The sequence below is a fragment of the Zonotrichia albicollis genome, chromosome 1, assembly GCF_047830755.1.
Source record: "Zonotrichia albicollis isolate bZonAlb1 chromosome 1, bZonAlb1.hap1, whole genome shotgun sequence".
NCBI lineage: Eukaryota > Metazoa > Chordata > Aves > Passeriformes > Passerellidae > Zonotrichia > Zonotrichia albicollis.
Window position 1 is genome coordinate 39,217,054 of NC_133819.1, and position 27,177 is coordinate 39,244,230.

Here is a 27,177-nt window from a genome sequence, read left to right on the forward strand (position 1 = left end):
CCTCAAATGTGGAAAACAATGTTTCTTAGGTGCTTCTGAAAATCCTGGTAATAGTATCTCAGTCTGCAGTTTTTGTAGATTTTAATCCAGGTATGTTGTGTTCACTTGTAATAAAAAGCATTTCTTTTCGAACTTTGATGCATACCCAGATCTATAAGGAAAAATTTTTGACTTTGGCGGTTTGCTCTGTGTTGATTAACATTTGCACATGGCTTCCCCTGAGCCTTTTCCTCGGTCCTCCTGCCCTCAGCCCACTCCACCTCTGTGCGTCCACCCCCGGGGGAAAAACAAGATCCAGCACAGCAAGTGCCAGTACTGAAGCAGTAGCACAACTTCTTCGCTTTGTGCTTTTATTCTCTGCAAGGGAGAAAATGGGAGTCTTCCCACAAGGGGAGACTTTGTTTTCCTCTTTCTGTGTTGTCTGTGATCCCCACCTGTTGTATATATGGTAAAAATATCTGGGAGTTATAACCCAGCAACAGTACGCAGCTAGAGTCATGTGTGACCGGGTCAAACACACACTCGCTGGAGGGTCATGGCCAGGTTACTAAGTCAAGGCTGGCAAGTCTCCACGATAATGTTTTCTTTCTCTCTCACTCTTTTTTTTTCTTCTCCCCTTGTCTGTCTTCCAAACAAGAGTTTAAAAAAACCCAAACCCTCATAACAATGCAAACTATTTAGGCATGACAAATTCAAAGAAGTTTTTTATTAAAAAAAAAAATGGAGGGAGGGGGCAAAGGCAATGATATTTTGGATTTAATTTTATAGTATAGTTTTATGTGGCACATGAAAGAGAGAAATTTGTATTGAAACAATTGAGACCCACTTTCCCAGTTCCTGGCTCTTTCCTGGAAGATGATTAAAAGCAGACTTTTTTTTCCAGACGAGACATAAAAATTAAATGATCTACAGTATATAGTTATTTTTTCAAATGTTTGGAGGCTTATAAATAACTTCTACAATGAAATGCACACATACAAGCAGCAGAGAATCTGGTTCTAATTACTTGTACTTTAGTTGAACTTTGGCGTTTCCTTTGACTTTCTGCCTAATGTATGTGAGCTGAGTGCCTTGCACTCCTGCAGTGAATTCACAAAAAAAAAAAAAAAAAAAAAAGAAAAGAAAAGGCAAAAAATCCAGACTCTTGTTGGTGCCAACAAAAATGAGGGTTAACAGAATGTTTTGACCAAATGCAACACTTTGCTATTCACCCTAATTAGCTGAAATTGCGGCTTCCCACCAGGGACCCTGAGCTCAGTATTCAAAATTCCCTTGAGGCTATCCAGGAAATGCCATTTGCTTTACAACTTCTTATTCTTTTAAAACTCAACTGTCCAAAGTGTGCATTAACATGCAAGCTTAATAATCTGAGCTTCTAGGAGAACATGAAGCATTTTGCAGTGCCTGCCTGCTTCTTGTTGGTCTCAAAATAAAATACCTTCTCCATCTGTCAACACGGTTTAGCTGGCAGTAAATTAGCTCTCAGAAGGCAGGCTGTGCTTTTAAAGATCTTATCTGCTACTTTATCTAACCTTTAGAAAAATTTCAGACATTTTAGGAATTGTGAAGTGACCGATTGTTTGAGAGTCCCTGTGTGCTTAAGCTGCATTCAGGTGTTGGGTGACAGCACCGAGGCTCTGTTGTCTCAGGTGAGTAGGGATCCTGGAGTGTCATATCCCATAGGACAAGAAAGCAGGGCAAGGAAACAAGTTGCATTTTTTTAATTCTTTTTTTTTTCCCCCTTGAATTCTTCCTAAAGTTGTCGGACTGCTGTAAAAATGCTTCTTCTGGAAAAGTCAACTATCCAAACCCCATCCTTTCTTTTTTTACTTTTTGCTTGTGTGGACATGCATAGAAGAAAGCAGCTTCTGCTGTCATGCATCCATTAGCTGTCAACATGTTGCAAAAATAACACTTTATACCTGCTGAGCATGGGTTGCTACAGATGCCTGCACAGGACTTCTGCCCAGGCACAGCACACTTTTTTCACATAAAGAATTACAAAAGCTAAATCCAATGAAAAATAGTAAATCAGAAACTGGAATAAGAGTCAAGCATGGCTTGAACACACATTCAAGCTTCTCCAGAAAACTGCACACCTTGCCTGTGGTGAAAAGTGAATGTGGCCAAACTGGGTTTTATTATACAAAAACACACCATCAGGACACACCCCTCTCAAAAAAAAAAACCAAAAAAAAAAAAAAAAAAAAAAAAAAAAAACAAAAACAAAAAAAAAACCAAACAAAACCAACCAAAAAACAACAAAAAAAAAAAACAAACCACCAAACCAAAGAAAACCCACAAGAAACCCCCAAAAAACACAAAAAACAAAACAAACCCCAAACCTACCAACCAAAAAAAAAAAAAACCAACTAAGAAACCAAACTCTCTAGACAGTTGTTCAATTAATGCACGTATTATTTTTAGTGGCACATGTATTTATGGGTGTTTTAGGGAGGATCTTCTGATTTCTATTGGCTCCTTCCTTATTATATACCTTTTCAAATTGTCCTGAAAAATATTCTCTAGCAGTACCTTCAACACTTCACTTGCTGACTGAGTTGTGTATTTATGAACTGAGTTGGTTGCATAATCTCTTCTGGATATCACAAGCTCCTGTTTTTTTCTACAGTGCCTGACAGACCTCTCTGGTGTGCAATACTGTTTGTGGTTGGAACACTACTATTGGATGGTCATGCTTGTTTGGGATGAATTGATGAATAAAAAGAAGTGTATCAGTATTATTCCTGAAAGGCTGCTTTCCCCTGACTGAAATCACAGAAGGATTGCAGGAGAGCAGTTGTTTTATTGAATGACACAACCTTGTTTTCCCATGGGGAGCCTAAAAACTGCCTTTTAGGTGGACCAGGAGAGTTGAATGAGCTAATACAAAACACATTGTCTGCTGGTATTGGAGTTTTAAAGCTAAAATTTTATCATTCCATAGACTCATTGGAAGCCACCATAATTCATGTACGATCATGAAATAAGGCTAGGAATGTTTGAGGCTTCTCAAGGGCATTTGATGAATCTAACTTTAATTTAGAAGTACTAATAGATTATTGATTCAAGCAGGGTGGCTGTGCAGAGATCAATAACAGAGCCCTCTCTATCTCTCTTAAATACCAAAAATTACTGTTGAAAAGAAATTATCATTCTCATATAAGTTTTCATTAAGAAAAAGCTTCATTAAAGTTTTCTTGGTGCAGTAGGAACACATAGATGCTTGCCAAGTTCAGTTTACTTAATACTGAAAAAGATGACTATAGTTCTGGACATTGTCTTAATGTCACAATTTATGGAGCCATGTTATTTGACTTATTGTAGTTTTCTGTTTTTTCACAGCCTCCTTATCGTTAGATATATAAATAAATTTCAAAGGTAATTCCTTGCTTAGATCAGAGCCTTTAATACTTAACTCTGGCATTTATTTTCTTCTCAAGAAGTGTTTGTCCTTGAAGTTGATACTAGCTTAAGCCAAGGAAAAAAGGCAGAAAGGGGCCCTTCTCTCATGAGTAATCAGAGGTTGCCTCATGTGCTGTGATGCCCTCTGTGAATTCGGCAGCACACTGGTTGACAATGAATCATGAGTTTAATACAAATGTATCATCGTTGTAATCTGAAAAATATAATGTACAGTAAATCTTGTCTAAGATTTTTCCATTGAGTAATATTCTTTAGGGCCTGCTGTTAGTACTCTGGAGATTTAGCTCTGCTGATAATGCCTAATATTTCTGGCTAGATCTGAGTTCACAGATCCTGTCATTCCAGTATATCTGTTGAAAAGTTGGAGGGATTTATCTGAGAAGCAACAGACGGCTAGGTGAAACATGAAAATGTATTGCACACCCACAATAAACGTGAGGAATGATGACAGCATCTCACAGAAAACTAATGCAGATGTTTTGGAAAGATGTAGTTCACATGTCTTACCTTGCATCGTAGAGCTTTCACGTCCTTGCCCTGAAAGGGGTTACTGGCTTTTCAACAGGCTCAAAACAAATGACCATCTAGAAATATTAAGGCAATAAAGGGATGTTGGGGTCATAATATATAAGTAGCTTTTTCTCAGCGAGGTTTCCTGATATACAGGTCCTAAGGTAGGTAAGGAAGTGTTACAGAATTGTGGATTTTTTACACATTAAAAAAAAAAGTTTGTTGTGTTAGTTTTACAGATTAAAAAAAAAAAAAAAAGGGACAACTTGTTTAGGTAATTTCCCTGCAGGTCTCTCTCTCTCTCTTCACAGTATTTACATATATCCCGATATAGGCTGCTATCCTGCTAGGTCAGAATTGCATACTGACCTAGAAAAAGGCAAGATATTAAAAAGCTCTCCCAAGATTAGGTACCAATCACAGTTTCCCTTTAAAGGCTGATATCCAACCTGCACATGTGGACACTATACAATTCAATAGGCTAAAACCAGAGCATGAGCTCAAAATTGTCAATTTTGGGAGCCTGGTAAGATTCCTGTCCTACATCTAAATTATTGGGTACTTTAAAATACAGTTTTGAGGCCTTAGGATGTAGTCCTGCCATTATTTGCCTTGCTTAGCTCCCTTTAAATTTTACTAGGAAAGACAAATTAATGTTAATTGTGGAAAGAAAGGTATGGGCCAGTTTGATACTTGCAATATGTTTATATATATTAATTTTTTCAAAATTATTATGCATCATTCAATTTTATTTTTTTTTCTTTTGTAGCAGTTGAAACTCAGAGCACCAGTTCTGAGGAACTTGTTCCAAGCCCTCCTTCACCACTTCCACCCCCTCGTGTTTACAAGCCCTGTTTTGTTTGTCAAGACAAGTCATCTGGATATCACTATGGTGTCAGTGCTTGTGAGGGATGTAAGGTGAGTGCCATCATCTCCCTTTCCTTTTATAGGGCTGCATTTCCTCTTAGGAGAAGGATAAAGCAACCCAGTTTGGTGTAACTTGATTGTCTTCAAAGACAGATGTAACTTTCTTGCATGAATTAATTCTGATTCATGACTAAAGACAAGTAAATTGCCATCATTCTTGGAATTAATTCCCTCTGTAACATCTGCCAAATATGTCTTTAAGGGACTTCCTTAACTATTGACTCGCATGAGAATGTGGTCATAGATGTAGACATGATCAAAGGATAAATGGAAAACATTTTGAGGCTCTTCATTGTACATCTGTAGGTCAGATATTCCCTGAGATCTCACATGGCCTTTGGCTGCTCTTGGCCTTTTTCTGTGTACTTCTACCTCTCTGTACTCAGGGGGTGGAATTTGGGAACAGGATCTGATCATCTGGAAATTTTTGGTGTAGTCTCTAGCTATGTAACTAATCCCACATCAGTTTGGGAATTTGAGGATTAGCAGGTTTGTATTTGTAAAATTTAATCTGTCAGACTTCAATGCTGGTACGTCTGCCACCTGCCTTCCACTGCTGTGGTTGTCAGAGCATGAATTGATGGCTGTCCATAGGATGCAGTAATAAAGCACACCACTCAAAAGTAGAATACACCTGAAGAGAAGACACCCAGCAGAGAAGAAATGTTAGCTACACCTTGTTGTTGTGGCAGTTATTGGAGGTGTGCACACAGTGTGCACTTCCATGCATGCAAGGAAGAAGGTAGAGTGAAAAATGGGAAAGAATGATATCATAGGGCAGGTGCTCTTACAGATAAATTTGTTAGCATACCCTAGTGCAATGATCTTTCTTAACAGTTAAAGAAAGGACCTATGATTTTTATCCTTTAGCTTAAAATAGATGTGTAGTGTTTAGTACAGTACTAATGCATGCTGAAAATGTGACAGGTGCTATAGCCATATAAATAAAGTTCTTAGAATAAATTAACAAAAAACATTTTGCTGGTTTATTTTTGTGAAATGATATATTTTGCAGATAGTGTGCAGTTAGCCATTTTTACTTTATCCTTTGAACCTTCAACTTCTCCCATTCTAGTGGAAATTTTTTACTTACATAAAATATCATAGTCCTGGGTTTGTCATTAGACAAAATACTAAAGGATTGAAATCTGGTTTCCCCCCTATTTTTAACTGTAGAGACTGAATTAGTGAAAGTAACTTCTTAATCTCACCCCAGTTTTAGAACCTCTTTCTGGTAGTGAGGTTTTTCTTGGATGCCCTGTCTGTATTTTTTTCTTTTAGATACCACAAAACTATAAAAATTTAACTGTTTGTTAAGAATAACTGTGGAAAGAATATGCTGCAGCTGATTTCCTTAAGTAGGAAATCTCATCACACTCAGGTGCTGACATTCAAATGCTGGTAGTGTAACTTGCTCACCCACCTTACCTCTAAGCACAGACATAATTGCACACTGTGGCAGAAAGGCCACATGTCCCTAAGAGTTCATTCTTTTTGAAAAACATGCAAAAATACACTGTAGGACTTTCACTGGCCTACTGCAAAGCATTTTCATAAATAATTAAAGCAAAATCTCACTTGTCAAAATACATGAGGAAATCCATCTTGTAATATGTTAGCCATTACTCAGCAAGAACTGAAATATTATCTTCACTTATTTGCTGATTTGCAAGACTTAACAATAGCTGATGTTTAAAGAAGAAGAAAAAAAGATTAGTTACACAAAGCCTGTCAGTCTATGAGAAATAACAAGATTCCAAAGTAGTAACTTGGCTGCTTGAGACTGGTAATATTTGGGTTTGTTGATGTTAGCTCTGCAATGGGTTGGACTAAGGTTTTGTGGAATCTCTTCCATGGATTGAACTAGATTCCTTAGGTAATGCTAGAAAATGGCAGGAACGTGATATGGCTGCTGAATCAACCATGGGTCCTTTTGGTGGACAGTCAGCTGCTACATTTGCTGTTGAAAGTTGTCTGAGCTGGATGTCAGCAGACAGCAGACTGCAACACCAGAGGCCACCTCAGAAACCTGTGTTGCCAGTTTCTACTCTTTCTCTAGAAAATGTTATCCTTTTCTCTTGAGCCCTTTTTGACTGTTTGGTTTATTATTTTTTCCTTCATCTTTACACTTGCTTTCATACTGTCATCAGCTGTTTGTCCTGTACCTCAAGAAAACAACCACCTTGAACTTCTGATTTGTGTCCATACAGCCTGTTCTCAAGTATGCTTTCCCCCTCTGTTCTCAATATCAGTTCTTCATGTACCTCTTTTCTTTATAGCCTTCTTCATACAAAAATTAGCCAGTTGCTTTTGCAAGTTTCAGTAAGCACTGAGAACTGAGCACTGCTGCTTGAGGAAGCCTTCTCTCCTGTGGATCTCTGCCTTTCAGTTGATTAACCTAAGTTTATTAGAGAGCCTGTGTTTCACTGGAGGCTTCTGCTTGGTATGGAGCTGCAGCTTCATGCTGATTCTCTGGTAAATCAAGGGAGCAATAATAATAAGGAAGAATTTGTGTTACAGCCTTTCATGTAGCTAGGAAACTCAAATTCATTACCCCTTTACCTTGAAGACACATTTCCATGCAATTTCAAAGAGCTGCTTTCTTCAAGATTTGTCGCTGAAGCTGACCAGCATATTCAGAAGCTGTTGGGATGGGGAGAGGCAATCTCATTCCATAAGAAGCTAGACTAAAATATCAACCAATCCCTTTCTTTCTCTTTTCATCCGACTGTGTTGCAATTTTCTCCTTTTTCACTTCTATTTTCCCTTCTTCTTTCTTCATCAAATTTGCAATCTCCATTCTGTGATGTTAAATCTTAAACTCATTTATCTTTTCTTCTGCATTTGCACCTTCCTCTGTTCTTAGGTCCTTTTCTCAAGTATTTTTCTTTTTTCCTTTCTGACTCATTTACCTTTCACTTTGAACTCCTGGCAGTCTCGTTTCCCAAGGGAAGCACAAATGGAAAACTCTGCTCACATCATATTTACCTAGTTAGGACCCTGATCTTTTGTTTCTCTGTGCTGGCTTTCCATTGGTTTTCTTCTACTTTTCTCTCTGATTCCTTCTCTTTTGACTTTCTCCTTTGAGCTCCAGTGAAGCTGCTGCCACAATGATCATTATTTGTCATCATCTAATGCAAGGAACAGTTTTCTGTCTTCTAGGTTTTGGGTTGATGGCTGCCTTTGATTCATCAGGCTTTCTTTTTCCCGTCTTTCAGGGCTCTTTCCTTGCTGACTTTTCAATATCTCCTTAAAGGGCTCTTTATCCACTTCCTGATGCCATTCCCCAGGGTTCAGTTCTTTGGTTTTCTATTTAGAAAAGCATCGTTTACTGACCTCTTTTTGTGGTAGACCAACGGGGGATGTCATGGCAATATTCTGCTTATAACAGGTGTGTATTTTTAATTGAGAGCCTTCCAACCAGGAGCCCCTGGAGAGTTGTGGATGGTGACTATCACCTTGTGATGTTCAATTTGGGAAACACTGTGCTGTAAATTTTATCTTCCCTCAGCTGCCACCAACCCTTCGATAATTTCCAAAGTACTCCTCTTTTGACTTCTCCCCTCCCATCTTTCCCTGGAGTGTCATCTTGCTCACCTCTCTGCTACCTTGGACACAGAGTTCATAAAGACAGAACTTTCCACTCTTTGTGTCATCACCAACTATAATATCAGTTCTTTCAGACATCCTGCCATGATGTCATTCTTTCTGATCTGCAGTATTCTATTTTACCCGATCATTTTTCCTCCAGAATCTGAGAATCTGGCTTCAGCTGCCTTAATTGTCAAACTATTGCTGTGGTCTTCTCACATGGGATTGGTGCCTTCTCCTGTCCTTCCTTCCTCTTTTCCTACTCACTGTCATCCTCGGTTCTTATTTTTCCAGGTACCTCAGAACAACCTCCTCACCTCCTTTGCCAAATACTTTAGTGACCTTGCTGTCTTGTTCATTACTGTAGTCTTCAGTACTGTGCTGTAATAGGAAGACTGTTCTGTGGCTTGTGTTGATATACAAATAATTTAAGGTTTTTAGAGGATGGAGTATTTAATAAAAGGCACTTGTCAACCACAGTGAGAATTTCAAAGTGGTTTAAAAAAACCCCCAAAACATGCTTCTGTGTTTATTTCTGGGTTTTACACAAAACACAGAAGGGTGTGTGCATCATACCTGGTGATTGGCTTTCTGTATGTGTTTGAGTTTCAAAATCAAACTGATTTTCACAGTGTACTTGTATTTTGTAAGAAAAATTCCATAGACATTCTATCTTTTTATGTGTAAAAACAGTACATTGATGATATTCAGCTAATTTACAACTTTTCCATTTTGTAAGCTGCATGGCATCTCAGAGGTGGGTTTTGCAATCTATTTATGTTGTTTCATGACCTCAGTTACAGACTTCTGAGATTTTTCTCTTTTTCCCCCCCATTCTCTGGGTGTTGCTAGACAGCACGCAAACAAATTCCATTGAAAATGAGCAATTTGGATTTATCCAGCTGGTTCAAGTGGTTATAGGGCTGACTGTCACCAAACGCTCAGCTCTTTGGTCCTGCCTTCAGTCCTTGTTGTAGCTGGGCTTGCAGAAAGAGGGGACTGAGAGCAGTGGGCTGGATTCCCCACACAATGCCATCATTGTGTGGGTGAGGAGGAGAAGCTGGTGTTCTGGCAGCTTCAGCTGTCTCTGAAAGCCTTGTCTCTTGTTCTGGGCATTTAAAAGACGGCATTCCTCTGCTGACAGTCCTGCCCGGATTACTGGCTTGAATTCGGTGGGCAGCAAAGATGCCTAGAGCACTTTCATGGGAGAAGACAGCGCAGCGTATAAGAGGGTAGGTTTACGGTCCAGCAGCTTTGTCTGAATGATGAAGATGCCTCTCTGCCTGTTATTGATGCTAACAGACAAAAATGTAGACAAATCTGCTTCAATACTGAGTGATCCCAAGTTGGCCTTTATCATAAAATAAGGATAGCTTTCCTTCCATCAGAGTTTTCATATAGAATCACATCTAATGTGGGATCATTAAATTAAAAGAGTAGCCACATTTAATACATTTTCAAGAGTCTTCAGCTCGGAAAATATGTCTGACATATTCCTGACTTAAATATATATTTTTATTATGGAAAAGACTTGAAGCAGTATGGAAAAATAGGCTTTGATATAAACCTTGACATTCAAGTCTGTAATTTTGTAGGACTGACTCCCCAAAAAAGGCAAAATACACACAAGGGAAAAAAAAGTAGAGACAATGAAAACATTTTTGCTTCATTTAAGTTTATTGTTAAGCTTAAGATGTTAAGCTTAGGAGAAAAGCTGTCATTTTGTTGCAGTTTTAACTTAATCACTTACAGATGCAGTGTGAGGCAGTCCCACCACTCAACTTGAGGCCCAAAATTACTTGCCCAACTTTGAAGACTTGGCTTTCTGCAGTCTATTAAGAGAGAGAGAAGCTCTTCTGATTGCTGCTTCAAAGCATCTAAACCAGATCTGCTCTGGATCACCCCTTAGAACAGCCTGTCCCCATGAGCCTTTGGGTTAGGTGCCCAAGCACAACTGGGTTAATGTTCTCTGATATGATGTTCCCTATGATTATGTCCCTCTGGACACTGAGGGGCTTGGGGTTTTCCTGTTGCAGGCCATGAATCCTTGATCAGCATTGGTACAACAACTGGTTTACAAAATGCTACACAAAGTGAGAGAGAGGGAGGAACTGGCTTTCATTTTATTTGTTTGTTTGAAATTTGATGGCAAGAATGTTATTTCCACCCTAAATGATATCATGATTCTATGATATTATGCTTTGGTCTGCCAGAAATGTTGCCGAGAGAACCTAAAATATTTTATGGATTGTTATAAAAAAGTTCCCTTTATGGAACAGTGTCCTTTGGGACAGATGCCTTTTCCTTTTAATAATGTCTCTTACATCATGTGAGCACAGATTTGCATTTTCTTAGGCAGTTCTGGGATTGTGGAGGGATCTTAAGCAGCAGTTCTTTTTGATAACACCACTCTTGCACATGTTAGCTTCTAGCTATAATATAATTATGTTTAAGCCTATATTTATGCCTCTTTACGGGGAATTAAGGATCCAGACATAGAATTTTCTCAGCTATTTAACAGTAAAAAATAAAAGCACACTTCATAAAGCTAGCTAACTAACATTCCATGTATTTGTTTGGTTTTGTTTTCTCTGCATGTTTTAATCACCTACAACTGAAACAGAAAGTAAGAAATGTAAACTTGAAAATATGCGCGCGGTATGATTTGTATCAGGGAAAGAAGTAACATTGTTTGCAGCAATGCAGTGGGAAAAGCTTCTGCTGGTTCAAAGAAAAATATAGATCAGCTTGAATGATCAAGCTGCATTCGTCTCCATTTAGGCTGTGTTAGCAACAGTGCCAGCGGTAGAGATGCGTGCTGTCATCCATGCACGGCTATGAAAAATTCCTCAAATCACAGAAAATTGCTCCTAGTTTCAGTTAAATCAACAATACTTTTTAGAAGGTGAAAAATGTATTTCGAAATACATTTCTGCATACTATTAATATAATCTGATCTTAAACTGTAAGCACTTTGTAGCATAGCAACATTCCAAGCCATTCATTTGTAGAAAGCAGCTCCATATGCAGAAAGGCACTAAATAAGTTGCAACTGCTTTAAATGTAGTACTGAAACCCTGGAAATTTTATTCATTTTGTGCTATCAGAGAAGACCTGATTGTTTTAATGCCATCCTTGAAATTTTAGTTTTTCAAATAACAAACCAAGGAAGTTCAGGTGCCCCATGAAAAATAGAGTATCTCTTTCAGTAAATTCTTAATTCTTTTTTGCTTTGCTTTTGTTTGTTTGTTTGAAAGATAAAACTTTTGACAGATCTTGAATTCATTTTAAAAGATGGGAAGCATGTATTTGTTGGAAGCATTCTGAGACAAACAAACATGATGAAATACATGGGATCAGGAGCAAAAAAAAATTTTTGCCAGGTTTATTAAAATCTTTGTCTGGGTTGTGTGAATATCATAAATGAAGAAATAAAATTACTTGCTCACCATAACAGGTAGCAAAAATGTAGATTGTGTTGTGTGCCAAATATGCTTTCCAGTTCTTTGGACCCAGGTTGTGGGTTATAGCCCAGCTGCTCCCATGTGCTGGGCTTCTGGAGCAGGCATGGACGAAGAGTGTCTCCATGAGGGTACAGCACCTACATCCACAGCTAATCTTCCTCTTACCCTGCCCCTTGTCAAAAACCAGGGGTTCATCTTAATCTGTGAGAATAGTTGTTTTTTGCTAATTACTGTAATTTTTTTTCTGGCAACCATGCTGATGCTATAAAAGCACAGAGATTAGCCCAAACTGACTTTCTAACTGTGCTAACCCTGCTGCTCCACTCATTTGTGAGTATAAGGACTAATGTCCTGTGGAAACAGGAACTGGAAAGTACTCTCTTATTTTCCATGAACTGTCACATAACAATGTATAATTGCTTGGCTTAAATCTTGCACTCCATTCTCTTATAAAATTCCTGATACCATCAGTGAAGGCTTTCTCAAAAAAGAACAGCAATGTCTGACTCTTGATCTCTGGTGTGTTGGTGACCAGCCCCGTTTTGGGGCACAGCTTTGCCATGGTGTGTACCTGGAAGGTTTCTGGTAGCAAGTGGTGTTCCTCCTGCAGGCAGTCATCTCCTGTGGGCAATTTGGGTACAACTGTCCCATTTCAGAGGCCAGGAGGAGATATCTAAGGCAGATGTGGACTTTCCCATTGAATGCCAGCACGCCATCGTGCTCATGACTGTTTGCAAGAGCATTTCCTAACATAAATGTAGCCTTCATGCCTGCTGACCTTGCTTATCTTTTCAGAGTCTTTGGCCACTAAGTAGTCCATAACAATTACTTTTTTGCCGTTGTTGTTATTAATGAACTAAAATTGTTGAGTCTTACTCTTTTGGCAGTGTCTATGCCTTTCCCTATCTGGGAATACACACTGTAAAAAGAAGAAACTTCAAATTTATATGTGTATGGACATGTTGTTGCTGGAATTGAATCATAATTTCTCTCACCACAGTGGATGGTAAAGAGTCCTTATAGATGTAGTTGTCACAATTCCATCCAGCTTTCACCTGCCCATAGCTGATATGGCTTATTAGCAAATGGCTGAGGGAGCTCTGGCTCACGCTGGATCAGTGAAGTGTGTGTGGTTTCCAACACCTTCAGAAGAATTAAGTACATTATATCCACGTGTAAAAGTGCTGTCTATGCAAATCACACTGTGAGGTACAACCAGAGATGCCAGAAACAGGTGGGCTGCAATTCAGGCTAGCACACTTGCCTGCTGAGAAGTCCCCTGGTTTGCATGCAGGGAATGTGGAGTGTGTTTTTATTTCCCTGTCACTAGGTTCTAATGGGTTTTACTTTTTCAATTTTCTTCACTAGAAAGAGGGAAAAACCTTTTATTTTGTTCTCATCTTGTCAATCAATTTCATACCTCCCTGTTAGTTTAAGGACCACATGTGGCCTTTAATTATAGTTGTAGAGTACAGGCTGTTCTGTGCACACTCCACAGATTGTACAAGTGCAGAAAAAATACAGCTTTCCACCATATTTAACACAATATTTTGTAATATGATCTTTAAAAGTATTGTTTGCAGATGTAAACCAGCAAATAAGAAAATAGGGATATCAGAGCAAACATCTCAGAAATGAAATACTGTGAGATTTTCTGATAACAGTACTAGCCTATTTTTTATACTATGCCATATTTATGCAATTACAGTGTACAAATGTGGCTTTCATTTTCTAACTCTAGAACTTAAAAAAAAATCTGATTAATGAGAAGTTGATAGAGAATGATATACAATTGATTTTTTGAATGTAGATTTAGGATAGCTTGCTGCACCCCATAAGAAAGTGCACTGTTTTTCCTGTTGGAAAAAAGAACAGAATAGTTTGCCAAGAGTAGTTCTGGCTGAGTGTGAATTTGGTGCTGGTGAGATGGTTGAGGTCACTGCTGTTCTTGCTCTAGGCATCTTTTCAAATTGTAGTTTGATTTTTTCTTAGCAAGTACTTAAAGTCTTTCTGATTGGCACGTCTTAGAGAAATAAATCCAAAATTAAGGGGTTTCATAATGGGAGAAAATGGAATAAATCATTATCTAATTCTGTTCACACTTATTTATTAGTAAATATTCAGGTGCTCTTTGTTTGCTACAATTTTGGAATTTACTTTGAATTATACACCTATCTATATTTTCTGGTTATTGTGAACCATCACCATCACTCAGTTTGTAAATGGTCAGCTTCCCAATTTTCAGAAACACTTTGGCCTTGGAAAGTCGCCTTCCATCGCCATCTGCACTTGCAGACTGATCTGATAATGGAAACAGGGGTTCTTTCTAATCCCAAATGAAGTGCTCCTTTGAGAAAATTTCCTAGAGGGGTATTTGTTTTAGATTCTTCTGGAAATGGAGTGCAATTGAATTTGCACCATGGATCCCAGAGCTGGTCTTCAGATTTGTGGAGCTGGTCTTTGTCTGTGCTGTAGCAGAAAAGACAACTGGATGTAATTTTCCAAGATTCAGTATTTCCAATGAAGTCAGCTTTAGAGATTCTTTATCCAATTTGTTTATTATATACATTCTTCTTTTTCTTCACCCTGTAAAAGAAAACAAATGTCTTACTAAAAAAAAAATTCTTTCACTTTTGAGTACCTATTCAAAAGAGCAGAAAATGACAAAATTGAGGTTACAGCCTATCTTTCTTTCTTTGTATCTAGATTTTACTGTAGTCTTGAGATATGGGTACCTTGTCTCCTGAGAGATACATTTACATGTATCCTTTTTCCTTATTATTCTTATTAATTGTCCACAGGCTTAGAGCCCTGTGCACTTGTGATAAATATATATGCAAATTCATTCTTGTTATTTCAGAGGAACTTTCCATATACAGGGGACACCTCTAGGACACCTGTGCACCTCAGCACCCCCCTTATGAAAACTTGTAGTGTTAAAGAGGTCATGCACCCAATTCTGTAATTGTTATTTTTGGTATGTTGGCATAGAAACCGGTTAAGTGGTGTGCTGCTGCAGCTGTTTGCCAAATATTCAGAGCCTCTACACAAAAATTGTTCTTCCTTTTGATAATAAGCAGGAGCCCCCACAATTTCCACAACTCAACTCAGGAGACAGCTGAGAAATAGAAAAACATTTTTGTATATAAAGTCCCTTATGATTTCATGTGGCCATGCTTAAAGTTTCTCATTTAATATATTTCAGTGGGAAAAGTTACTATGCAATAAAAAGCAGATCATAATACAGCATTTTAGAGGGGAAAAGTATATTGTTTCTGGATCCCCTGTCTAGAATAATGGGTGCATAAATTATAAGGTGAGACACAGTTACAAGTAGTGCCAAAAATGTAGATTTGGTTGGCTGTAAATGCAGCCAGTGATTTCACTCCAGCTATTCAGCTGCAGGAAGGGAGAGCCAGCAGCCCCCCGCCAGTGCAGGTGAGCAGGGTCTGCCATTGCCTGGTGTCAGGCAAACTGATCAAATGCTTATGAAGCAAGTTTGTTCTCATTTTAGAGTCTCTTTAAAAGCGACAATTTAATGGGACCCATTACTGTCAGCTGTGGCCAGTTCCCTCTCCCTCCTCCCAGGCGCTTAACAGGGAAAGCAGAGATTTATGGCTGTGGTAACCACTCCAATGGGCTACTGTTCACTCCTCCTGCAAGTCCTCACTGGCTGCTCTCCAGATGAATCTTCCAAACAGGAGAAAGGTCTTCCCTGTCTCTGGAGTGCTTGCTTTGCTTGGAACCCTGCACACCTGTGATAAATATATATGCAAATTATTAGGTCCTCGTTTCAATGTGTGCCGTGATCCTTACATGCTTTCTGCTGGTCCAAAACAGTGGCAGTGCTCTAGACTTAGCAATATTTAAGCAGACCATATAAGAGAGAGAGCTCTGCAACCCATCATTTTTTTAATGAATGAGCACAACCATTTTTTACTTTTTTCCTTTTTTTTTCTTTTTCTTTTTTTTTTTTTTTTATGAAAAGATCAAGGCATTTCAGAGATGCTGCTGCAAATGATCTTGCCCAGTCCACATTTGTCGATGCTAATGCACAGTGGTTGTTACATGTACAGAAACAAAAGTGAAAACTACATATTTTTTATTTAAAGGAAAGAAAAAGGAGTGTTAGATGAACAGAAGAGATGTAAGCACAGCATCCAGGAACCAAATGGATGAACTAACTAAAACAATCTTTCATCTCACCCTAAATCCATGTGATTTTCGTAAACTGAAAGAATGATCGTCTTGTGATTCTGTGAGCTCTGTGCTTGAATCTGGCCATTGATTGAAGTCTGGCAGGGGAGGGAGAAAACAGGAAAACATCTTGCTAAGATTTTCCTGTGTTAGATTAATCAGCTTCAGTTCATTCACTCATCTCTGAAAGGTCATGTTTTCTCATCATCAAAGTTGCCCAGTCTGAGACTCTCCCTTGATTCCCCTACAGCTTGGCTGAATAGATCCACTGGGCAAGGGGGATGCAGCGCTGCCTTTGTCTTGCGATGCTTTTTCAGCATCTCACTGTGATTTGTGTTGGGGTTTGCAACAAGATGCATCTCTCTGCTTAGTGTTACCCTAAAAGTCTTTATTGCTTGGAGGAACTAGTCAGTTGATTCCTCTGTCTCTGTTTCTGCAGTTGCTAATCCCTTGCACTGGCACAGACTGCATCTCATCCACCTTTCTCAGCCTGCTTTCCCATGTTGTCCAGACCATTTTTACCGTGGGTGCTCTGACTGTGTATGGAAACTGGGCAGGGGGATATAGCCACTATCTCACTCTTTAGAATGGTGGGTTTTCCAAGCTGGTCCAGCTCCAACTCATCCCTCTGCTGTCGCCTTTGGTAATGAGTTTCAGCTGCAGTGTGGAAAGGTAATTTTCCTTGACTACTGCCAGTACTAGAGAGCCAGACTTGCATATTTCTGGGTGTTTACTTGAACTCTGTTTTCTAGTCTCCAGGCATCCAAGTTTCACTAAACTCTAGGCTTTAGAGGATTTTAGTGGATAGTTGGATATTAGCAGAGTTTCTTTGTTGCCGAACACAGGGGAATGAGAGTGCAGCATAAAGGAGTAAGTACAAGATATTACTTGCCAGATTTCAAGAGATCTGGTGCAACATATTTGTTTAGATGTCAACTGTCAAAACTAAGAGCAAAAAAAAATTATGGGGAGATAGTGAACGTGTGTTGATGAGTCATTCAGATAGATGCCTAAAAACTGTACCAGGAAGCATAATGCTCAAGACATCTGGTTTATTTTGGCATGTTTGTGTCCAAGTTATTTCATCTGAGTATTTTTAAGTTGCTTTCTGCGTTGTTTTCATATGCCACTTCATCCCTCCTCAGATACTTCTTTGCTACGGATCGGGCATGTTTTAAAACTCCTCCCAGGTCAGACAAAGAGAATAGAAACATGCTGGGTGTTGGAGGTAAGCAGGGGCCAGCTCTTTGCCAGCACCCACAGGCACCCACCCAGCCAGCCAGGCTCAGGCTGGGCTGCTGCACTGGCTCCAGGTCAGCTGGGGCGAGAGCAGGGAACAGCTGGCTGTGCACACAAACTGTGCAGATCTCTGCTAGCGTGAGGGGAATTGCGCCTCAGCCAGCTTGCAGGCATATATAAATATTTGTGGCATAGTTTGCATTATTATTTCAGCTGAGCTCTAAACATTCGGTTGCTGATAGCAGGAAAGAAAGCACTGCTGCTATAAATTTCAGATGGTGCAGAAGTGCAGGGATTTTTGTATCGGCTGACAATTAAATAAAGTCCCTGTGCCTCTTTTGATAAATAACTCTGCTGCCAAATATGTGCAGGAACTCTGCAAGCCTTCGTGGGGAAGGCTGGGAGGGGAGAAGGAGGAGGACACAAAGCCTGCCTGTGCAGGGAATTTCCTTGGAGCACACACACACACCTTCTTTCTCCCGTGTAAGGTTGTGTTTGAGCTTGCCCTTTCCTCTTCAGGTTTCCATCTCTGCCAAGCAGCTAAATGGAGACGTTAATTTGAGAGACTGCTACAAGTAATTGCAGCATGGTAATTGCATAGCTAACATGAGTCTTTTCCTTGTCCTGCCTGCTGCAGGAATCTGCATGTCACTGCAGGGGCATAGCTTGGTGGAGATTTTTGTTTGTTTTTACTAGGAGGTCCACTGCTTTGTTAGAGTAGCTGTTGTTTAATGTCTTTGCATTGTAGCTCTGTGCAAAAAAACCCCAAAACTACCAACCTATGCGTCTCCTAGTAAAATTGTGACATTGTCCATGGAAGATGGTGCCCCCGCTCCAGCCATCCGAAAACCCAGTGGATAACACCAAAGACACAAATTATGATTGTAAACCAAAATCAGTCATACAATTGAGGGATAACAATTTGAAAAGTCTTCTGTGATACCGTGCTTCCATGCAGGAGGGCAGCTACATAAATGGTTTGGAAAAGTGTCATTCTTTACGAAGAAATACTGCGCTTAATTAATTCTTGCTCCTGGGAGGTCAACCTGGGGCACTCATTATTGTCTTAATTGGTGGTATAAATCCTGAGGCACTGGAGGGGAAGAGAGGAAAAAAACGATGAGCAGTTAGCAACATACAGCCTTTTGGATAAGTGCTAGCCAGTTGTACAACCATCCTAGTGACATTTTATTGTTTTATTGGGTTATAGGTCTGATCCTTCACAAATTTGGTTAAAGGGAATTGATTTGCATAAACAAAAATATAAAACAACAGCAAAATGCAATAATTCATTCCCGAGTTCTCCATTAAACTGTGTGAAATAACTCAGAAAAGCACTTCTTTGATCTCCTGTTATTTGTATTAAATTATATTCATTACTCTTCCCATCTGGAGTTTCATAGCAGGCCAAAAATCATCCTACAGACACGACTGAGAGGAAGTTAACTGTAACTTTTTAATTATATACATTCCATGTCCTTTTTTTCTTAATTTGAAAAAAGCAGATGGAAGCGCATACCAGCGCCTTCCTCTCTGTTTAAATCACTGAAGTGGAGAAGCAGAAAATCTCAGCCGTTCTTTCCCCTCACATATTGTTTCAAGGTGATGACTGTTCTGTCTGGAGACTTTGACATGTTTGCTAAAAAGGTCAGGAGTTCAGCGAAAATCGAAATTGTGGAAAAATACGTGCGTAGTCCTAGGGATGCCGTGGTACCCTCGCTGGAAGAATCTGGTTGTTGCAGATTTGCACTTGATGGAATACATCTCCCCTGTTTTATTGGTAGCTGCCTCTCTGCCAGCTGGCCAGCAGAAGTGTTTCAAACTCCCCAGAAAATGGGGGATGGTTTTATAGAATGATGGTTTATAGAATATTTTTTTACATTAAACCAAGGTTTGTGGAGTCAGAATATGTTTTGGCAAGGGGCACAATAAAAAATGGTAGTTTTTTCCAGCCTTCCCAGGGGCTAATGGCTAATCGGCATTACTAGCACCATGAACAGTTTTCTTCAAGCTCTGTCATCAGAATTTATTTTTTTTTTTCTCCTGTGAAGCCCATTAGACCATTTGCACCTTAGAAACTATTAGGATTTATCAAACATGGCGTGCACTGTCTTTGCTGGTGAATTTTTTTTGTAGTTACAGATGAGTATCCCCATTGTGGTAGCTTAGAGAGGAACAACATGTTCCTCATCTGTTCATCCATGTCCTTTGGGCCCTTTTCTCTTTTTAAGAAATGAGAAACCCCGAGATATTTCAAACTTTTCAATTTGTGTAATAACAATGAAAAGATAATAGACTCTTTTTTCCCCATAGTGGATTGCTCTTAAGTCCAGAGGTCTGTATTTTCTATATGTAAGATGTGGGATGGCTGCTGCTTATTTTTAATGAGCTTTGAGTTCTGTTGATTAAAAATAATGAAATTCACTGCCACGCTGGTTTCAAGGGCAAATTTAGGTTTCTTTGGCCATAGAATCTTAGGGCTGCTCTTCACCTGCAGAATAAATGGCTAGGCAAGCAGAGGTGTGGATGGCAAGCTGGAAATACCAGCAATGACAGAAAAAGCCAAAGCCCTTCCCAGGGCGGGCTGGTGCTGAGCTCCTCCACCACTGGCTGGCTGGCATTTCTAGGTGCTCTCTACTAGCTATTGAAATTTGTTTTTGCAAAGACCTTCCTGTCCTGCCCTGACATACATCATCAGCACAATTTCCCTACTTTCTGGCAGTGAGCCTTCCTTTACTTATTGTTGTAGCTGCTTCCATTTTGTGCCAGCAGTGGTTTCCAGCCACAATGTCAGACAATTAATTTGTTTATTCTGCAAGCCATGACTTCCAAAGTGTGATAGACAGTGCAGACATCCTGGAAAAGTGCTGTGCAACTGGGAATAAGCTCATTTGGGCTTCCTTTTAGATAGCTGCTTTAGTAGTTTTCGTTACTTGTGGGGTCTCCTGTTCTGGCTGCAGCCATTTTGCAGTTGTTTTGTCAGTATGGTATCACTGAACAGCATATGCTGGGCTATAGATCTTTTGTAAGCCTTTCTATGCAACTCCAGTTGCAGGTTAGCATGTTACCTAGGCCTCTCAGAGTAAATATTCCTGGTTAACAACTAAAACTTGCATGTCTCTGTCCCAGCTTGACTGTAGAGCCTACCAGGATTTGGTGAGGCAAGGGTTTTTTTTCCCTGACTGCTGCCACTAGTTGTTAAAAATACTGCAATCTACATTTAGTTCATGCATGTACCTGGGCAATTCCCTGGTCACAGAACAAAGCAGTTTTGTGCAGATCCCATCACTGAGAGATACCTTAAATGTCTCCTGATGCTCCAGAGAGAGCAGGAATGGGAGCTTTACCTTCTCTAAATATATTTTACAGGATTAGCAAGGACAGAGGGTAACTTAAATTATTAAAACAGAGAGATTGAACAGCAGCCAAACATCACAAATATTTCTTTTGTAAAAAGTGCACATATTTGCCCAGCCCCTATTTCAGAATAAAGTTAAGTGCAGAGGTCTCAGGTGTGTGGTGGGCTGGATTTTCTTTTCAGCTGCTACTGGTATTTATCTTTCCTCTCAGAGCTCAGTCAGAGTTTATAAATTACTGATAAACTGTACCATGGAAAAGTCCTTCCTACTCTTTGTTTTTTTTTAAGATAAAATAGCAATATGCTTCACTCAGAAGTTTATTTTGCAAATTTACCAAAGAATGGCCTCTAAATCTGCAGGAGTCATAGCTGGCTGCCTGTATTTGGAGGTAATCAAAGCTGAACCAGATGAACTGAGCAGGCTGTTCAAACAGATTGAGCTTGCAATGGCCCTTCTCTGCTGATTACCCTTTCCCTGGCTTGCAGTGCAAGTTTTCAGCTTGCAAGCCCACTATGCCTGCAAATAAGACTTGGCATGCCCTGTACTGGCAAAATATTTTTAAGACATTGTGGTCAAATGATCCATCTCTTCATGCATGTGCATAACTTGAGCTCTAAATCATCTGCCCTACCAAAATCAACTGGACAGAGAAGGAGAGGGAGGTGTATAGATTCCCTATCAAATATGTGAGGGTAGCAGTTCATGCTAACAAATCCATAAAACTTCATAAGTTAAGTGTTTAAACTTTGTCTTGAAGGCTTATCCTTAATGAGTTCCTTTGTATTCAGATAGCCAGGGGCATAACAGCATTCAAAATATTACTGAAATAGTTAATATTCTCTGTGTGCACTCTGTTCTTTACTGAGCTCCCAAAGTTTGACTCATTCACAGGCAACTGCTGCAAAAGTAAATGGTGAATGGGATGGGGTGGTTTCTTCAGTGTTGAGTTGAGGTTGGATTGATTAAATAGATTATTTACTTCCATGCAATAGACCTAGGAAACCAGGTTTGTTTGCTGCTTGATACATACGGTTTCACATATCACTCTCTGCTTTCAGTGCAGCAGGTAAGATATCAACACAATTAAAAGTGAAAAATAATCTGTCTGCTCTGCCACTGGTGGATGCTCAGGGAACACACGCTGATACAATAGATTTCTGAATAATTTATACTCAGCATTTTTTCCTTGCACTCGGTAAATGAGGATGCCTAATGTGGCATGGTCAGAGTGATACTCTATCTGTCATCCATTAAGATAACAAGATTGGTGGGCCTGGGAGGAATGTGGCATGATACACAGAAAAGATGAGATTAAAAATTGAAATGTTGGTCTAAAATGTTCTCTGTAAAGGATGCTGATAAAAGCAGCTCAGAAAACCAGAATTAATTCAAAAGTGTGATTTCCACAAGCTTTGTGTTCTCTAAAATAAAAACACAGGATACATGTTCCTTTCAAAAGTTGTGGATAAAAGGAATATCGGAGTAAATCACTGTTCCTGATAGGCTTTCAGTAGCTTCTGCTCCTTTAAATTCAAGTACTTTGTAGGTGCTATCAAAAACAATTATGTATGACAGTAATGCTTTATGTCTCACAGAATGGGATTTTTTTTTATATTCATAAGTCTTTTTAAATTACAAAGAAAAAATCATTTGTGATTGTTTTTGGCACTGGAGTGTCTCATCTCACATCACAGGGTGTTAATTTGGACGGGATGCTAAAATATTTGCATAAAAAATGGCTCATGTAAATATTCAGCCAAACAGATTCATTTTGAGGTGACTGAATTATCGTTGCTAGTATATTGTTTTCCAAGAGCCAGTAGGTGTTAGAAGTTGATTAATTTATAAACAGTGGTGGTTTTCAGTCTCTGAAGTTTCTGGCAACTTTTTAACATCAGGTCACATTTGGATTTTCTTGGTTTTGGAAGAAACTGTTGGGGTTGTGAGATCAGATGGGAGTCATTTGACAGAAAGCACTTGGAGCAAAACTTAGGCTTGCTTCTAACTTCAGTATTTTTATTGAAAAAGCCACAGTTATTATACCTGTGCTATTTGGAACCCAGCCTTGAAAGGGTGTAAATGTGCTTTTCAGTTTAACTGGGCAGCAAGCACCTGCTCTGCCATCTCTGTGTCCTGCACAGTTTTCTTTCTCTGCAGAGCTGCAGTTGGGGTCCAAACCCTGCAGAGGGAAAGACAGGACACTGTTTTTCAGCCCAGATTCAGGAAGTGTCTCTGAGCATGGCCCTGCTTTCAGTGCCATCCATAACTTGTGGCTGCACCACACCAGGCTTCTGGGTGGGTGAGGAAACTGAGCCCCAGTGCTGAGAAAATGGTGCTCCTCATCCACCAGTGCCTGAGTTCCTGTCCTGGCTTGGTTTGGGGTGCAAAGGTAATTATAATCTTAGTGCCTGTCCCGAGGAAAATGTAAAAATCGAATCTTTTTGATGATGTATTGCTGATCTTTTAAAAGTAGTTTGTCATGAATGTTACAAGGAATGGTATCCCTATGCTGACTCTGAGAAGAATACTTGTGAGTGGGCACTAATACATTGTTGGGAATCATGTCCTTAGCTTTGACCAGGACTACATTACACCTTTTTTTCACCTGAATATTTTGTGTAAACAAGTTCATTTTTATTTAGGTTCCATGACTAAGTGCAGGAAGAAAATCAGATACAGGTCTTAAAAAGTAATTTGTCAAACAGCAGTCAAAGCTTCCACAGTTAGTATCCTCCTCTGTATCTTTCACTCTGTGGAGGTTAGGCTGATGAGGAAACTGTCTTTATTTCTGGAGATCTGCTTTTTCCAAATTTGTTCTTCTTAAGCCTTTTTTATTAGTAATGAGTTCATGAATGCTTTATACTTGCTGTCTGCAGATGGATCACATTTTTCAGCTGCACTGTGTGGTCAAGTTTGTCTGGTAAGGACTTAGGCAGCCTCCTCTGCTTTCCTTCCTGATGGGCTGTAATTAAACCCTGGTTATAAGGATGCACACCCTGCAGATATATATCAGAGCAACTGATCAGTAGGTGCCATCAGCTACTGGTTATATTTTGGTAGAGTACAGATGCATTTGGAGAAGACTGTCTCTTCTTTTCCCAGTATTGGGTGACTTGTTCATTTGGGCCATTTTGTTTCTTGCCCTGTCAGGCTGGTGGTAGGAGAGTAATGCCATTGGTGGCTGTGGGTGTTAAATCACCTTCAGCAGCACAGGATTAGGCTGGGTGGCTGCCATAGGAGTTAGCAGTTTTGGCTTACCCTGTGTCTTTCCAGCCAGAAAGTGATGGTCAAATAAGCTATAGAGAGACAGCACAGCTCACTTTTTCTGCCTGTTGAATTAAACCAAAATAGATGCCATAGGTGTCTCACTGTTGTTGTTAGCCATACCAGCAATTACCCCAGAGCCAGGCATCACAGGGGAATATCAAAGCAAGAAAGGAGTGAATATTGCCATAAATTTTCTTTTTGGCAAGTAAACAAATGTACATACAATTGCCGTACTTGCCATTGCAACAATTGAAGCAGTGTTAGTGATCAGAAGTGTAGAATATGAAATAGCAGTGTTTATTAATAACTTGAAAGGTTTTAATTATCCAAACAAATAGCTTTAAATTCTTCTTCTGGGTCCAGTAGCTTAAGGAAAAGATGTGGGGAGTTTTTATTTACCACTTTGATGGTAGTAATAAATGTCTCCTAAATCAGAGGAGCTAACTTCAGGATGAGGCTTGCCTGTGCAAGAGCTGCAGAAAACTTTTGCCAGGGGTTACGTGATTAGGGAGGCATTTTTCAGTTCTGAGTGAATCTGAGGTATTTTCATAACATTAAGCACCTATAGCATGTTGGTTGTGCAAGGAATTTATGACCAGCCCTTGCTGCCTGCCCTACCACTCCCTGATCATATAGCCAGAAAGTCTCTCAGTCAGCTCTGAAGTTTTGTCTCTTGAGGGGAGTTTTGTCTCTTGAGCTGCACACGTGTCTTGGTGAGCACCTTGAGGAGAGCCAGTTTTATAGCTTCCCATGATTGCATCTTTAGACTAATGCATTGTGGGCACAGAGCTATCGTCTGCGGCATCAAGTTTACAGCTTCGCTGTAGGGTGTAAACATGTGGCTGGTTGAAGAGTTTTAACCTCTCAAGCCCTCCAACAAATATTAAATTGCTAACTATTCGTCCATAATGTTGAGATGTTGACTGAAATTTGACCCTGATGCTTGCTGAAACCATTTTCAAAATCTGAGTGAGAAGGTTAAATAGTGCTGTCAAATTTCCAAATGTCTGTTGCAGAAATACTTTTCCTGAATATCTGTGGGTTGAGCTCTAAAATGCTTAAAGTAATCCTCTTTTTTTTTTCTTCATTATTACATGATATTATCTAAAGCTTAGGGTTTAGTGAAATTAACTTGGGCTTTGCCGTTTTTCTGTGCCACCTAACCTTACCATTTATGGCTATTTTTCTGTTTTTCACTTGTTGAAGGAGGATTTCAGTTAAATGGTGTTCCTTAAGTACAAACCAGACCTCTAGGTTTCTTTAATTTCTGTTCAAGATCATTGTAATTACTTGATTATTTTCACAGCTGTATCTGAGTAAGAAAAAAGTGCTGTAATTGGCAACTTTTACAAGTTCACAACTCAATAACCTGATACTGGAACTCTTTCACCTGCAGAAGCCTCATTAATTGCTGTAGGAGTTTCAGCAGTTAAGAGACCTGGGTTTCAGATTATTTCTCTTTTGAGGTGCAGCCTTCAAACTAGAGAGTCTCTGCAGTAACAAAAATAGATGGGACCTTCAGGCTGAGTGAGTCTGTTTGTTATTGGATGAGTGTCTGACTTCCAAGTGGATCTGTTAGGAAGGCTGTTGTTTACCCAACTCATTACTTACATTCATAAGCTCAAACAATTTTTAGTTGAGCTTTTTTGTAAAATCTAGGACTTCATTTCCTGAATGCTCTTACTAGTTCTAACTTTGTTTATTTTGGCCTTAGGTTGCATTAGGTAATTAGTTTTTATTTAGGAGATGAGTCTTATGTTGCAACAAAGAGTACTAAATTAGAGTAAGACTGAGTCTTTAAAGATGCCATACTCCAGCCATAACTTTGAATTAGTTTTGTTACTTTAAAGCAACATGCCTGTCTCTATGGTTTATGGAAAGCTCAGAAGCTTACTTGATTTTCTTTTTTTCTTGATTCCAGGGCTTTTTCCGCAGGAGTATCCAAAAGAACATGGTTTACACATGTCACAGAGATAAAAACTGTGTTATCAATAAAGTTACCAGAAATCGCTGCCAGTACTGCAGACTACAGAAGTGCTTTGAAGTGGGAATGTCCAAAGAATGTAAGTTGTCTCAGAAACAATTTATTGTTTGTCATATCCTACATATATGTGGCAGTCCAAAGAGAAAAAAAAACTATTATGCAATTATGCCATTGAGTCCAGTATCTTTCATATGGTGGAAAAGGAGTATGAATTTGGTACACAACTTTAGACTTGTATTTACAGACTTCTGAGTCCTTAACACTGAAGCCCTAAAAGCTGTGTGTTTGTACTGCCTGGACCCTCTCTGAAAGGTGAAATGAGCTGGCAAATGCTCTTCTCTAAATCTGCAAAACCAGTAAACCTGACTATGCAAAGCACACCAAAACCCCAATGGATTTTCCTCTCCCTCCCTTCTTTTCCAGAAATCTCTGGTTTGCCCTTTAAATTAACATTTTAAAATATTTATGTAAAAATATGTGATACTCTCTTTTTCCAGTTTATTGATATCCCCATCAAGTCTGAAAATATAGCTAAAAAGGCCTTTTTCAGATCCCATGGGGTAATGCTTCTGAAACTTTCTCATTTTTGATTGGATTGATTGCAGTAGCAAAAAAGTCTCTGGTGTAGTGATCTGTTTGATTGTTGAGGGTTTTTACCTCTATCAGCGATGTTTCTGGTGTCAGTAGGTCAATACCAGTAATAACCTCTACAGAAATTTGCAGTGTGTGCATAAGAGAGGAGGGAAAATTGCCCAACCAGTTCTTAACTTTAATTCACCCACAAGAGTTTCTTGGAGAGAGTATAAGATCACAGAAAAAGAAAAATTGATGATGATGAGGCATTTATGTCTGAACTGTGATTTAAACTGGTTCTCATCTTCAGCATTTTATATCTCTGAATTGTGTGGGGCATCCCAGTAGTTCCCTTTTCTGTACTTGGTCAGGTGCTGGAGGTCCTACAGTTGCATTTGTCCCTCCTCACTGTATGCCATTTCTCTCTCTCACCCTCTCCTCTCAGAGAAAGAGTGTTGAGAGGTGGAGAAAGAACCAGATACATACTTTGGACCATTGTGCTGTGTTTCCAGCTCCTTTTCATGGAAATGTGAAATTCTGGTTATTGGAAAGTTTCAAGCTACTGAGGGAGGAGGTCTTAGGATTTCCATGAATTCACTGTCTGTGTTGGGTTTCCTTGTGTACCTGAAGTGCACTTATC

The 27,177-nt window shown here is 39.4% G+C and overlaps 1 protein-coding gene across 11 annotated transcripts in view; it reads left to right on the forward strand.

Annotated features, from left to right (window-relative positions):
- RARB (retinoic acid receptor beta) overlaps positions 1-27,177 on the forward strand; it is a 323,775-nt gene that overhangs the window by 251,934 nt on the left and 44,664 nt on the right. For 10 of the 11 annotated variants that reach the window (XM_026799015.2, XM_026799019.2, XM_026799028.2 and 7 more), the window contains 2 exons: positions 4,706-4,854; positions 25,902-26,043. In XM_026799015.2, coding sequence (XP_026654816.1) covers positions 4,706-4,854; positions 25,902-26,043 — 291 coding nt within the window. The remainder of the gene's footprint in view (positions 1-4,705; positions 4,855-25,901; positions 26,044-27,177) is intronic. The other variant, XM_074538695.1, reaches the window with a different exon arrangement.